Here is a 14,686-nt window from a genome sequence, read left to right as displayed (position 1 = left end):
ACTTCCCTGAGCTGGATCAGAAGGTAGGGGTGAAGTGTTTACTGAGCATCTAGTGAATGCAAAGCACAGCATTAAGCACCTGAAGTGCAACAAATACCAACAAGGGAATCAGAATAAATAAAATTCAATGTCAAGATTGAAATCTCTCTCTCTCTCTCTCTCTCTCTCTCTCTCTCTCTCTCTCTCTCTCTCTCTCTCTCTCTCTCTCTGTCTGTCTCTCGCTCTCCCCCCCCCCGCCCCCTTCTCCCTGTTCAAGGGTCAAATGGCTAATTAAGATTCAGGTTACTGATTATTAGTCAGGGAAGCCTTTGGAAGAGGTGAGATATAAGGAGAGCTTTGAAGGTGGGAAGGATTGAGTTCGGGTAGAATTGGGGGATGAGAGGAATGACATTCCAGACTCTGAGGGGAGCGGGAGGTGGGCCTGGGAGGAGCCAAGAGTACGAGCAACGGGGTAGCGGGTGAAAAGTGAGACTGGAGGCGGGGAGGTCGGCAAAGAGACCGACAGAGTAGCCCAATCGAGATACGATGAGGTCATTGGTAAGTTTGGAGAGTGCAGACTCGGGGGAGTGAGGGGACAAAACCTGCCACTGGTGGGGGGAGAGGAAATGAAAGCAGTGTATGGGATGTGGAGGAGACTTTTTAGGAGTTAGGACAGGAAGGGGAGGAGGGAGGATGGGACGATGGCTGAGCGGGTTCCAGTGAAGCATTTCTGAATTTGGGGAAGATTTGAGTGTGTTCAAAGGCAGAAGGATTCTGAGAGAGAGAGAGAGGAGAGAGAAAAGGGAATGTCAGGGAGGAAAATGGTTTCGCCCCTGCAAGTAGAGTCCAGGACATTACCCTGTAATCCCACTGTTAATCCATTGTTGTCTTTGCAGTACGACACCTCAGGTATTGAGCCCCACTATTGCTGCTCCACCTAACGCACTGCCTCGAAGAAGCTCCCGGCTATTCAGTAGTGACAGCTCGACCACGAAGGTAATCCCCGGTGGCGGTGCGGAGCGGGCTGGCTGCAGGCCACAGGACCACGGGCCGCATCGGTCCAACGCTGCTGTTTGTTACAGCCCCCAAGTCTAGTGGCAGGGAGTGACTTCCAGTGGCCCCTCAGAACTGACGATCATTCTGGAAACTGAGCCTCTTTCACGTCCTACGGATAGAAGCAGCATGGCTTAGTTCATTCATTCATTCAATCATATCTATTGAGCACTTACTGTGTGCAGAGCACTGTACTAAGCGCTTGGGAAGTACAAGTCGGCAACATATAGAGACGGTCCCTACCGAACAACGGGCTCACAGTCTAGAAGGAGGAGATAGACCACAAAACATGTAGACAGGTGTCAAAACTGGCAGAATAAATAGAATTATAGCAATATGCACATCATTGGAAAGAGCACGGGCTTGGGAGTCAGAGGTCGTGGGTTCAAATCCCGGCTCTGCCAATTGTCAGCTGTGTGACTTTGGGCAAATGACTTAACTTCTCTATGCCTCAGTTCCCTCGTCTGTAAAATAGGGATTAAGACTGTGAGCCCGACATGGGACAACCTGATCACCTTGTATCCCCCCAGTGCTTAGAACAGTGCTTTGCACATAGTAAGTGCTTAACAAATACCATCATCATCATTATTATTATATTATTATCATCATCGTAGAATTGTGGACTTGTAATAGGTCCATCCTGGCCTGTTTGAAGGGGAGTTTAGGGTGCTTGATTTGTTGGCTCCTTGATCGCCATCACCCCTGTTGTTCTCAGCATGGTGTAGTGGCTAGAGCATGGGCCTGGGAATCAGAAGGTCATAGGTTCTAATCCTGGCTCTGCCACTTGCTTGCTGTGTGACCTTGAGCAAGTCTCTTCACTTCTCTGGGCCTCAGTTACTTCTGCTGAAAAGTCGGGATTGAAACTGAGCCCATTGTGGGACAGGGACTGTGTCCAATCCAATTTGCTTGTATCCACTCCAGCGCTTAGTACAGTGCCTGGCACATAGCAAACACTTAACAAATACCACGATTATTATTATTATTATTATTATTATTATCATCATTAGCATCGTTTGGTACTCTTCCGGAAAACCAAATCGTAGGCCTTACAGTCGTGATCTGAACCGGAGGTCTACAGATCCTGTAACCAGTATCCTGCAGTGTGGTCTCTATCTCCAAGGGCTGCAGGGGAAGCAGAGGATCCCTTTCCATCTCGGGGAGGGGATGAGGTGGGGCGGGCGGGGCAAGGGAGAGAACCTCTGGAGAGCACCTCGGGGCTGGAAACGGCTGCTCCGCTGTCCCCTACCTGTCACTTATTTTAATGTCTGTATCCACCACTAGAGTGTAAGTTCTTTGAGGGTAGGGGTCATTTCTGCTCACTCTTTTGTATTCTCTTAAGTGCTCCTCTGAGCACTCATAAGTGCTCAGTATGGTGCTCTGCACCCAGTAAACTCTCCATAAATGCAATTGATTGGTCGATTGAGGGAGGGAAAGTAACTCAACTCTTCAGGCTGGTGGAGAGGAAGGGGTGCCCGGTTCCCCGGGAAATCTCATTTGTAGCTCTCTGTGTAGGGGTTAGAAGGAACACTGGGGAGGGGGCAAGGAAGGAGACCGAGAGGTGGAAGGACAGGGAAGAGAGGGACAGGAAAGAGGGGGGAAAGCAGGGTTATAAGGAGAAAAGTAGAGGGAAGGAACAGAGGTGGTGGGCGGTGGGGGTGGTGAGAGACTAGCAGAGGGGTGGAAGGCGAGAGTGTGGGATTAGAAGGAGTGGAGGGTGGGAGTGCATGGGATCAGAGGGATGGGAAAGAGGAAGAGGGGCAGACAGTGGGGACCCTGGCATACAAGTGCTCAAATCACTGAGATGGGCCTTGAGCTATCGGCTTGACGTGACCCAGGCAGCCATTCCTCTCCACAGGCTTTGGGCCCTGAGACTGGGTGGCCGGGAAGTAAGTGAGGTTGGACCAAACTTTTTCCCAAGAGAAGCAGTTTTGTTGACTGACTGTAATGGTCCCGGGGCCAGGGGTTATAGTATGCAAAGTTACTTGGAAGATTCCTACTTAGGCTAATGCTCTCTCAACGGCCTGCCTGTTGCCAAAGGAGCCCAATAGGCTCTATGCCTACCTCCCTGCTCCTCTTTGACCGTCAGTCAACCAGTCAATTGATCAAAGGCATTTACTGGATGCTTACCATGTGCAGAGCACTGTACTGAGCACTTGGGAGAGAGTACAGTACACTAGTGTCAGTAGACATGGTCCCTGCCCTCAAGGAGCTGGCGGTCTAGAGGAAGAGACAAACGTGAACATAAATTTTGGGTATGTGTATAAGTGCTGTGGGACCGAGGGTGGGGTGGATATCTAGTCTTTCCTCATCCTGAGAGGAAGTGTTTGCCTGGCCAGAGGATTCTGTCTGCAAAGCAAGAGGGTAATTGCTCTATCGATCAACTGTGTGTCCTGGAATGCTTCTCTTTGACAACACTTTATGAATTCTGTTTCCCTTCCCTCTTCTAGGAGAACAGCAAAAAGTTAAAAATGAAGTTTCCGCCTAAAATTCCAAACCGAAAAACAAAAAGTAAAACAAATAAAGGCGGGATAACTCAGCCCAACATCAATGATAGTCTGGAAATAACCAAATTGGACTCTTCCATCATTTCGGAAGGGAAGATCTCGGCAGTGACCCCCCAGATCCAGGCTTTCACTCTTCAGAAAGCAGCCGCAGGTCGGTCTGGGAATGAATGTTTCACGCATCTGGCCCCTGCTGTTGTTGAAGTGGCTTTGGTCACTTGGTGTCTGCCCAGGTGATAGTCCACGCCTTGGTGGGAGGAGGGGCTCTCTGGAATGTTGACAGGGGACGTAATTGTTAGAGACCCCCGAGGTGAAGGACCGGGCATCTGAGGGGACCCCCAGAACTCCTTTGGCAGTGAGCAACCGTAGATCAAAGGGGTGCAGCAGATGCCAAGTGAACAAGTGAGGGGAATTTCCCCCAGAGACTCCGCCCACTGCCAGGCCATTTATACCAGTCGAGCTGGGACTGCCCATGGAGCAGCATCGCCCGAGGGCATCTGAGAAGTGTCTGGGCTCTCATCCCCTCTTCAGGTGGATGGGTCGGTTCTCCTCTGCTTGGGTTGGATTTCACTGTGCCAAAGGAGTTGGAGGAAACTCTTCTAGGGCTGTACTCTGGGTAGAGCTAAAGTTTAACTTTGAATTGAGGAAAGTATGAGAGATTAAATAATTACCCCTTCCTAGGAAGCCGCAAGAAGCCCCCTAAGGATGCAACCTTCTGAGCCTCACTACTGTAAATGAGGGTGGTTTCCCAGGGTTTTTCTTTTTAATTCACTCTCTTTTTTTTTTGTTTTTGTTTTTGTTTTCCTACCAGAAGGTTTGATGAGCCTTCTTCGTGATATGGGAAAAGGTTATTTAGCTTTGTGTTCATACAACTGCAAAGAAGCTATAAATCTGTTGAGCCACCTCCCTTCACACCACTACAATACTGGTTGGGTACTGGGCCAAATTGGGAGAGCTTATTTTGAACTCTCTGAGTACATGCAGGTAGGTGCCGACAGTGAGTAAGCATGAATTTCTTTTGAAGATGATTGTAATCTGACTCAAAACTTCTTCCTGTGGCTGGGTAGTTTCTTCAAGAGCTGGGACCAGGTGTTTATAATAATAATAGTAATAATAATAATTATAGTGGTATTTAAGCACTTACCATGTGCTAAGCACTGTTCTAAATGCTGGAATAGATCAAAGATAATTGGGTTGGATACAAGTCTCTGTCTCACATGGAGCTCACACTCTATAATCCCCACTTTACAGATGAGGTAACTGAGGCACAGAGAGGTCAAGTGACTTGCCCAGGATCACAAAGCAGACAAGTGGTGGAGCCGGAATTAGAACCCATGTCCTCTAACTCGCAGACCCGTGCTCTTTCCACTAGGCCATGCTGCTTCATTATGGTGTTTAAGGGCTTTACTACGTGTCAAGCCCTATTCTTAGTGCTGGGGTCCACACAAGTTATTCAGGTCAGACACAGCCCCATCCCACATGGGGCTCCAAATCTAAGTAGGAGGGAGAACAGGTATTGAATCCACCTTCTGAAGATAAGGGAACTGTGGCATGGAAAAGCGAAGTAACTTGCCCGAGGTTACACAGCAAGCGTCAGAGCGGAGATTAAAACCCAAATTCTCTGACTCCCATGCTCTTTCCACTAAGCCATGCTACTTCTCTACTAGATTTTACGTTTGTAAGCTAGGTGGATAAACTCTTCTGTGGGGGCAGGGATCATGTGTAGCTACTCAATTATACCCTCCCAAGCACTCATTACAGTGCTCTGCATACAGCAGGTGCTCAACAGTTCAGTCAGTTGTATTCGAGCACTTACTGTGTAGAGAGCACTAAGTGCCTGGGAGAATCAATATAACAGTGCTACAAAATACCTTTGATTGATTTTGCTGGTGTTATGGGTTCTGAGCACCTAGTGCTCAGTCGGTGGTGGTGGTGGTGGTGGTAATGATCGGGGTGGGTGGCAACAATATCCAGTGTCTGGAATTAAGCTTGGTCACTGAATGTAATGACCTGTCCCTGGAGCTGTTTGAGACTTTATATTGAAAGCTTTGTAGAAAAATGCTTCAAACCATCAATCAATCAGTTTGTACTTATTGAGCACTTAGTTTGTACAGAGCACTGTACTCAGCGCTTGGGAGAGTAGAGTATAACAGAGCTGATAGACACCTTCCCTGCCCACAGGAGCTTACAGTCCAGAGGTGGAGCCAGACATTAATATAAAGGAAATACGGAGATGGACGGACGTTGTCATGAGCCCATCTCAAACCATCAGGCACTTACTCTTTAAGTCCGTCCCAAGTCCTGTCTCACCCTTTAGGCACTTATTCTATAGGTCCATCCCTGGTGCTGTCAGGCACCTATCGTATAGGTCCGTCCCTTCTTCAGGCTGTCAGGCTGTCATTGACAAGTCAAACCACAGTGAAAACAAACCACCATGGTATAGAGCAGAAAGCTTTATTCAATTCTCAGTGTAATTGAAGGGGTAAATGCATATGCACACACATATAGCTACCCTGTCCGACTGTTTTCCCCAAGTTTATGCAGATGGTCTCACGTCGGAGGATTTCTGTGAGCCCGGCTGCTCGCAGCATGTCATCTTGGTGTAAGTCTTTAGGTGGTTCTTGGTGGCCGTGCCATAGGCATCTCGGCTCAGGCGGTCTTTGCCGCCGCCCAGGGTTGGATCCTGTAGCTCATGACGACCACCCGCTTCAGTTGTTCGGCCCCCCTTGTTCGGCACGCGCTTGCTCTCCTTGCTCTACTTTCTCCGTCAATCACGTCTCCCACCCCCTTTTTATCCACTTATGTTGGTTGTTTCAGAGGGGTTGCGGTGGGTCCTGATGGACTACTTTGACTTGCCTGCTGTCTCAAGCCCATTACCGGGTAAAGCCGTGGGGCATGGTCAGCTACCCCCCCCACGCCCATCCCGCGGGCTGTTTTTGCAAGGTAGCTTATCTCGTGTACCTCCAGCAGTCGTCCTTCTGTCTGAGGGCAAGATGGTTCAGTGCCACCTCAAGGTCCTCCTTCTGTGTTATCTGTTCCTCCTCAGATTCCTCCTTCTCTGTTGTTGTTCATGGGGTCAAATGATGGTCGCTCGTAAAATGGTTTCTGTGTTACAAGATGGAGTCACCCGTGCTCACCACAGACACCTGTGCTCTGGGCCTGAGGGTGGGGTGAATAAAGGGTACAAATCCAAGTGCAAGAGTGACGCAGAAGGGAGAATTCTTCTGGATAAACAAAATGGAATGAGGTATTCATGTTGATCAGATTTTTTGAATTGGAGAAGAGGACCGTGAATGGAAAATCCTGGCTCTTTCATCCCCATGTACCATCTAGTGTCGTGTACCATTATGACACAAACTTATTTTTAATCACTGCAACCTCACATCGGCTACAAAGAGGTTGGGAGAGGCTAAATAAATTAGGTCCACAGAAAATATAAACACTTTTATTTAAGCTATTCATTCAAACCCCCACCCCCAATAGTCATCGTAGTAGTAGTAGTAGTTGTTGTTGTTGTTGTAGTAGTAGAGAAGCAGTGTGGCCTAATGAAAAGCGCTCGGGCTTGAGAGTCAGAGGACCTGAATTCTAGTCCTGGCTCCACCACATGCCCACTGGGTAATCATGGCCAAGTCCCTTCACTTCTCTGTGCCTCAGTAGTTTCCTCATCTGTAAAATGGGGGTTCAGTACCTGTGATCCCTCCCCCTTAGTCTGGGAGCCCTTGGGAGCCCTATGTGGGACAGGACTGTGTCCAACCTGATTATCTTGTGTCAATCCCAGAGCTTACTGCAGGGCTTGGCACATAGGAAATGTTTAACAAATGCCACTATCATTAGTAGTATTAACAGTAGTGGTTTAGTTGCCTAGGATTCAAAGACAGGCTGCTAGTGGTGAAATTGCACTTAAGTGTGAGTGTCTTTGACAGAGAATCTCTCACCCACTTTGTCCACAAAGATTCGGCTGGGCAGGCTTTCTGGCCCCTTGCCTGTGGGGTGAGTACTGCTCAGCCACCAGCGGAGAGGAGGGGAAGAGTCTGTCCAGCCTCCAGCAGGCCCCATGCCAGAGTCGAGCGTGCAGCAGTACTGATGGTTCTTGAAGAGCTGTCCACACTCATTCCCCTGAACGTCCTCCTGCCCCGCGGTCCGCACTGCCAACCGGCCAGTGGGAGAAACAGCGCGACCTGGGGCCGCGGAACTGGTCTTCTAGAGTCTTCTACAGTCTTTTAGACTGTGAGCCTGCTGTTGGGTAGGGACCGTCTCTATATGTTGCCAACTTGTACTTCCCAAGCGCTTAGTACAGTGCTCTGCACACAGTAAGCGCTCAATAAATACGATTGAATGAATGAATGAACTGGTGTTCTCTGAGAGCATGACAGAGGCAGACCCCACTGGGCCTGCACCCTTTTCCTAAACCATCACTGAGAGGGTACCCAGGGCAGCTTAGGAAGGGTTGGCAGTGTCTTTTGCACTTCTTTCTGAAAACCAAGGGAGAAGCAAAATAAAAAAATCTATCTATATATATTGATATATGCACATACGTCTACACAAAAAAGCCCTACACTCTGTACCCCACCAGCCACGAGCAGGGGAACCCTGTTTCCCGAGAAACCCCCTCTTCTGGTTTGGGCCAGTGGAAGGACACATGCAAGGAGATATGGCTTACCCCATTTCCTTCCCTCCTGTTGCCTGGGTGTGGTTTGTATGCTATGGTTGAGTGAGATTCTCTCCCAATGTCTAAAATATTGGTAATTGTTCAGAAATGGAGTTGCCAGTTGAAGATGGTGAAATAATGGAGAAGCAGAAAATGAATTGGAAAGAATGTGGAATCTACATATGTAAACCTCATGCTCTATGCCTTGTTGGGCAGGGGAACCACTCTTCTCTAGAGCTCTCCCTGTCCCAGTGTCCACCATTCATTCATTCAGGCATATTTATTGAGCTCTTCTGTGTGTAGAGCATGCTTGGGTGAATACAGTACGACAGAACCTCACCCCTTGTCCCTCTCCACTTTCCTGGGCTAAGCAGTTCTGGGTCAAGTTGATGTTGCCTACCCCTCTCCTGCAGTAACACAGGTGTTCAGGGTACACAGATCAAAGACCCACAACAGAACTGTAGAACAGGAAACATGTTTGAGTATTGCAAGCACATGTTTGAGTATTGCAAGCTTCCTTAGGATGTAGAGAATACTACTTTCCCATGTGTTCTGTCTTTCCAAATCCTTTTTCTTAAAAGGCATGAAAGGAAAGTACAGATCCACACAAGCACACCCAAGACTTAACACCATTGCTTTTATCTGTTGGGTTTATTACCTTGTTTGTTTTGTGTTGGAGGAACATGTTGGGTTTTTTGAGGCTTGAACTGGTTCAAGGTGTCAGGCCCAGATTAAGTAATGAAGACTGCCTGATTGGTTCTTAGTTTTATAAATATCATTTCTCTACTTATGGGGCTTTCATTTCACGAGGATGATTTTGGAAATCTGAACCTGAGTTCCTGTGGAGAGAAAAGATTGACTCGATCTTCAATCAATTCATTGATTGTATTGAGCACTTCCTGTGTTCAGAGCACTGTATTAAGCACTTGGGATAGTATAGTATAACAGAGTTGGTAGACACTTTCCCTGCCCACAGGATCTTTCAGTCTAGAGGGGGACATAGATGTTAATATAAATATTCTCCCCCTTTAGACTGTAAACTGGTTATGGATAGGGAACATGTCTGCTACTTCTGTTGTATTGAACTCTCCCAAGCACTTAGTTCAGTGCTCTGCATATAGAAAACACTCAATAAATACCATTGATAAATTATGTATATTTACATGAGTGCTGTGGGCCTGAGGGTGGGATGGATAAAGGGTGCAAATGCAAGGACAATACAGAAGGAAGTGGGAGAAGGATTTTTTTTTCCCCTTCCCTTATTGAGTAGGAATATCTAACTTCTTCACCTGTGTCCTAAGTTGCTCCCCCTACTGCTGCTGGCTCTTAGTCCAGCCAGTGACTTTTGCATCTGAAAACCAGTCCAAGCTAGCGGCCTGCTCAGTCACTTTCCCATTGGAACATTCCAGGCTGAAAGGATCTTCTCCGAAGTTAGACGGATTGAAAACTACAGAGTCGAAGGCATGGAAATCTACTCTACGACCCTATGGCATCTACAGAAAGACGTCGCCCTGTCTGTACTCTCGAAGGATTTAACAGACATGGATAAAGACTCCCCAGAGGTGCTGTGACCTGAGTTTTCATTTCTGATTTTGCCCTTCTAAAGCCAGGGGGCATCCCCTTGGGTTTGTTATGTAGCCCCAAGACCATCAGCAAACTCGGACTTGGGGAAAGAGCGTCTCACCCCCACCCCTCTTCATTTATCCCCTGCCCCCTTCTCTTCTCTCCTCCCCCAAGCAACTCCCCTCCCCCATCACAAAAGGATGCAGGCATTTTCCAGAAATAAATGTGATGGGTCTTAAAGCTTCCTAAATTAACCCGTTGCTAGAGGCAAATTCTAGACAAGAGCATGTTTACGTTCTTGTAGATGTTAAAGCAACTGACAAAGTTGTCCTTTTGTGCGTGTCCCTTTCTGGGTAGCTGCGACAAAATGCCTTCACCAAGTGGTTGCAGTGAAGTGACTCATCAGCCATCCCAGTGGGTTCAGGGGGCCCTGCAGCAATGATTTGTAGATCCAAGAGAGAGAGAGGAACCCAGCCAAACTGGCTCAGGCATTCCCCCCCCCCCACCCCCCCCACCCCCCCACACACATACACAGCTAGAATAAGGGCTCAGGGGTTGAGTTTTGGTGATGGGCTTCTCTGGGTATTTGTTACTAAACTTCAGGTGACTTTTTTGCTTGCTTCCTACCAGGCCTGGTGTGCTGCAGGAAACTGTTTCAGTTTGCAGCGAGAGCATGATATTGCAATTAAATTCTTCCAGAGAGCTATCCAAGTTGATCCAAACTATGCTTATGCCTATACTCTGCTGGGGCATGAATTTGTGTTGACTGAAGAATTAGACAAAGCACTTGCCTGTTTCAGGAATGCAATCCGAGTCAACCCCAGACATTACAATGCTTGGTAAGTGTGAATGGGAAGGCAAGGAGAGAAAACTAACACTTTCAAAATATGTGGGCTTTTTCCCCCCCTGTTTTCTAACAACCTAAGTGTCAGATTCTGTTTTTCATTTCTGAATGAGTTGGTTCCTCAGGGATAGTGTCACCTGTTAACAAACAGTGACCAAATGTTTGATTTTGAAAATCAGATGCAGTCCATTTTTAGTGAATCCCAATATGCATCAGGAACCCCAACAGACCTGGGTTGTATCCACCCATGAAATGCCAGGTGTAAGTCTTGTAGCCAGACCAAAAGGAGGAGAGAAAATTAGAAAAGGTCCTGAGGTCCTGGGGAGAGTTAAGGCCATCAGGAAGCTTGTCGCTAACATTCATATGGCAGCTGTCCCACTGCCCACTGTTTAGATGTTTCTCCAAACATCCTCTTGTGCTGTTTTCTGAGACAAACTTTGGGTCTTTTGTTGTCATTATTGTTATGGTTTTGAGGAAACTGAGAAGTTGTGATTTGCTCAAGGTGTCACAGCAGCAAACTAGTGGAGCCTGGAGTAGAACCCAGGTCCTCTGACTCCCAGGCTCGTGCTCTTTCCACTGGGCCCCGCTGCCTCTTGATCTGTAGTATTTTATAGGGTTTGGGATTTTATCTGGTTTGGAGGGCCGGGGTGCGGGGGAGAGGTGGACTTGAAACCTCATTTTGGCTATTAAGCCTTCCCCCTCTTTTTCCATATACGGACAGCGAAGGAATCTCACTGATTCCTTCTCAAAGACTGATTTGAGGCCTCACCTTCTCCAGGAGGCCTTCCCAGACTGAGCCCCTTCCTTCGTCTCCCCCTCGTCCCCCTCTCCATCCCCCCATCTTACCTCCTTCCCTTCCCCACAGCACCTGTATATATGTTTGTACATATTTATTACTCTATTTATTTATTTATTTTACTTGTACATATCTATTCTATTTATTTTATTTTGTTAGTACGTTTGGTTTTGTTCTCTGTCTCCCCCTTTTAGACTGTGAGCCCAATGTTGGGTAGGGACTGTCTCTATATGTTGCCAATTTGTACTTCCCAAGCGCTTAGTACAGTGCTGTGCACATAGTAAGCGCTCAATAAATACGATTGATGATGATGATTGATGATTTGAGTGACCCAAGCTCTCCCGTCTGTTGCAGGTTTCTGGAAGTAGGGAAGCAATCAAAAGGGGGTCTGTGGGCAGGAAAGACAAACTGCCAGAGAGAGGTTTGGATAAACCACCAGTGGCAGAATTGAGGAGGTTGGGTGGAAAAATATTCCCTGTTCACCGTGTCAGATGGTATGTGTCCTGCCTGTTTAGAAGATAAGAAGAGTGTACCCCTTTGGAAAAGCTACTCGTTTGGGGGCTTCCAAAAGATATCACTGTTAAACCGTTCCTCCTGTGACTGATTTCTTCCTTGCCCCTGAGAGTGATGTTGTTTCCCCGATGATTGAGCCGCCCTGTTTCTGGGCTGATTGACCAGTAGGGGGAGCCACAAAACGTTCAGATTCCTAAAAACCGTGCTTGGTTCTTGCAGGTATGGCCTGGGCATGATTTATTACAAGCAAGAAAAATTCAGCCTGGCCGAAATGCACTTCCAGAAGGCACTTGACATCAACCCACAGAGCTCAGTCTTACTTTGCCATATTGGAGTGGTAAGTAGCTTGAGAGGTAACTGGCCCCAGGCCCTGGGGCAGGGAGGCTCCCGGAGAGGCACCTGCCTGCCTGCCTGCAGTCCCTTTTTATCCACTGCATCTGCTCCAAGCCATCTATCGATCACGATGACTGAGCGCAGGCTGTGTGCAGAGAGCACTGTCCCGGATGAGGGAACATGCATTAGCATTAGTAGCCCTCACCAAATTCTCCTCCCCTGTGGCCTGGATGGTTTTGTGCAGAGGGCATGTCAAGCAACAGTTGGGAATTTCATGGAATATTTGGGGCGAGGAGCCACTTCCCGGCATTATCCAGGATCTGTACTCTGAAGCTTGTCGCTCTCTGGTGGTGCCAACTGCTGATGCCAGCTCCCGGAGCCCTGCCCTGGAAACCCGGGTAGAAAGGAGCACAGTGTTGGGAAAGGCCTTTACAGCCCAAGAAGCAGCGTGACGTAGTAGAAAGAGCATGGGCCTTGGAGTCAAACAACTTGGATTCCAATCCTGGCTCTGCCACTTGTCTGCTGTGTGACCTTGGACAAGTCACTAAACTTCTCTGTACCTCAGTTAACTTAACTGTAAAATGGAGATTAAGACTGAGCCCCATGTGAGACTGGTACTGTGTCCAACCTGCTTAGCTGGTATCTACCTCAGCACTTGGTACAGTGCCTGGCACATAGTAAGCACCTAACAGCCATTAAAAACACAACAAAAGAAAATTAGCTCAGGAGAATTTCCTACAGCTGCTTTTCTGTCATTTATTGAACTGAAGTGGGGTGGAGTGATGGCATCACACATTCCTCACCACCCCACCTGCCTTTCATGCACTTGAATGATTGATGCTGGGCAACAACCATGGAAGAGGCCCTTGGGACAGTCTTGTCACATCTTGCCAGGCCAGAGCAGCCATGGCTCCCACCCACCCCCGACCCCACCCCACATCTCCTCTGTCCCACACGTGGAGCAGGCTGGGGAGAGTGGTAAGGGGGGTAAGGAGAATAGGGGGGATGGGGCACAGAGGAGAGATGAGTGGAGGGGACCCTCACTCTAGGACTTACCTGTTGTTGTGAAAAGTAAGGCTGCGATGCCCCTTCACCCGAATGAGATACGCGGGGGCAGTGGCCATTTGGTCAGCAGTGGCTGCCGACAGGTGATCTGCTTAGTAGCTATCCAGCTGATTCTCTCCTTCTCTCTCCTAGGTTCAGCATGCACTGAAAAAATCTGAAAAGGCTTTGGATACCTTAAACAAAGCCATCATTATTGACCCCAAGAACCCACTATGCAAATTCCACAGAGCCTCCGTCTTATTTGCAAATGAAAAATATAAGGTGAGTTGACAATGAAGGTGGGGGTTCTTTAAATTCTATTTTGCGGGCTCCTTTACTTTTGCAGGGAACTCAAAAAATCAAGGGTCAACTTAACAAGTGGTTGAGGTGTCCTACATGCTAGGGTTTATTTTTTTTAATGAGCCTGGGGCGATCAAATCTGCCACCATTTGCTTAGAAGACCATATCAGGTTGGGTTTATTTTGTGGGGCAGAAAAGACTTGCTGCTTTTTTCATTTTCTTCTGCTTCATTAAGTGCCCTCAGATGTGTACACAGCATATAAAAAAAAAAGACATGGTCTTTCCCATCGGAGAATTAACCTTCTAAAAAAAGAGTAATGTAGAGAAGACTGCACATGCCTTCCCCATCTCCCTGTTTTCCTTTGTGGGGTGGAATATTAGTGAACGGAGAAGTGACGGGGAGGGAAGGAAGGGTGGTCTGGTGATGCCAGGGGCTCGCTGAGAACTGGGACTGGTGAAACCTGTCTACCCTCTGGTCAGCCCCGACCCCAGACTGTGAATTTAGGCCTGGGTACCCCGCTTTCCCCAGAGAAAACACAGACCTAGAAAGAGTAGTCAGGGAGAAGGGCTGTTAACATGTTTTTTTCCACACATCCGCCAAGCTAGCTCTCTTCCCCCCCTTCAAAGCCCTACTGAGAGCTCACCTCCTCCAGGAGGCCTTCCCAGACTGAGCCCCCTCCCTCTCCTCTCCTCCTCCCCATCCCCCCCCGCCCTACCTCCTTCCCTTCCCCACAGCACCTGTATGTATTTGTACGGATTTATTACTCTACTTGTACATATTTAATATTCTGTTTATTTTGTTAATGATGTGCATCTAGCTTTAATTCTATTTGTTCTTTCGACTTGACACCTGTCCACATGTTTTGTTTTGTTGTCTGTCTCCCCCTTCTAGACTGTGAGCCCGCTGTTGGGTAGGGACCGTCTCTATGTGTTGCCAACTTGTACTTCCCAAGCGCTTAGTACAGTGCTCTGCACACAGTAAGCGCTCAATAAATACGACTGAATGAATGAATGAGGTCCAGGCTAATGCAGAACTGTGCCATTGGCCATTCAAGACAGTGGGTCCGAGACCTTGGGCCCCTTTGGGCCTCGTCTCAGTAGCCTTACAGGAT

General features: G+C 48.0%; 1 protein-coding gene across 8 annotated transcripts in view; it reads left to right on the top strand.

Annotated features, from left to right (window-relative positions):
• Positions 1-14,686, top strand: part of CDC27 (cell division cycle 27) — a 74,405-nt gene that overhangs the window by 44,860 nt on the left and 14,859 nt on the right. For 4 of the 8 annotated variants that reach the window (XM_038753521.1, XM_038753517.1, XM_038753519.1 and 1 more), the window contains exons 10-16: positions 876-975; positions 3,480-3,687; positions 4,348-4,517; positions 9,591-9,743; positions 10,375-10,583; positions 12,117-12,234; positions 13,428-13,556. In XM_038753521.1, coding sequence (XP_038609449.1) covers positions 876-975; positions 3,480-3,687; positions 4,348-4,517; positions 9,591-9,743; positions 10,375-10,583; positions 12,117-12,234; positions 13,428-13,556 — 1,087 coding nt within the window. Of the gene's footprint in view, positions 1-875; positions 976-3,479; positions 3,688-4,344; positions 4,518-9,590; positions 9,744-10,374; positions 10,584-12,116; positions 12,235-13,427; positions 13,557-14,686 lie in introns of all 8 variants that reach the window. The other 4 variants (XM_038753520.1, XM_038753516.1, XM_038753518.1 and 1 more) reach the window with 1 other exon arrangement.

This window comes from Tachyglossus aculeatus, chromosome 11, assembly GCF_015852505.1.
Source record: "Tachyglossus aculeatus isolate mTacAcu1 chromosome 11, mTacAcu1.pri, whole genome shotgun sequence".
NCBI lineage: Eukaryota > Metazoa > Chordata > Mammalia > Monotremata > Tachyglossidae > Tachyglossus > Tachyglossus aculeatus.
Note: the sequence above shows the minus strand (reverse complement) of the source record. Positions and strands in the feature narration are given on the sequence as shown.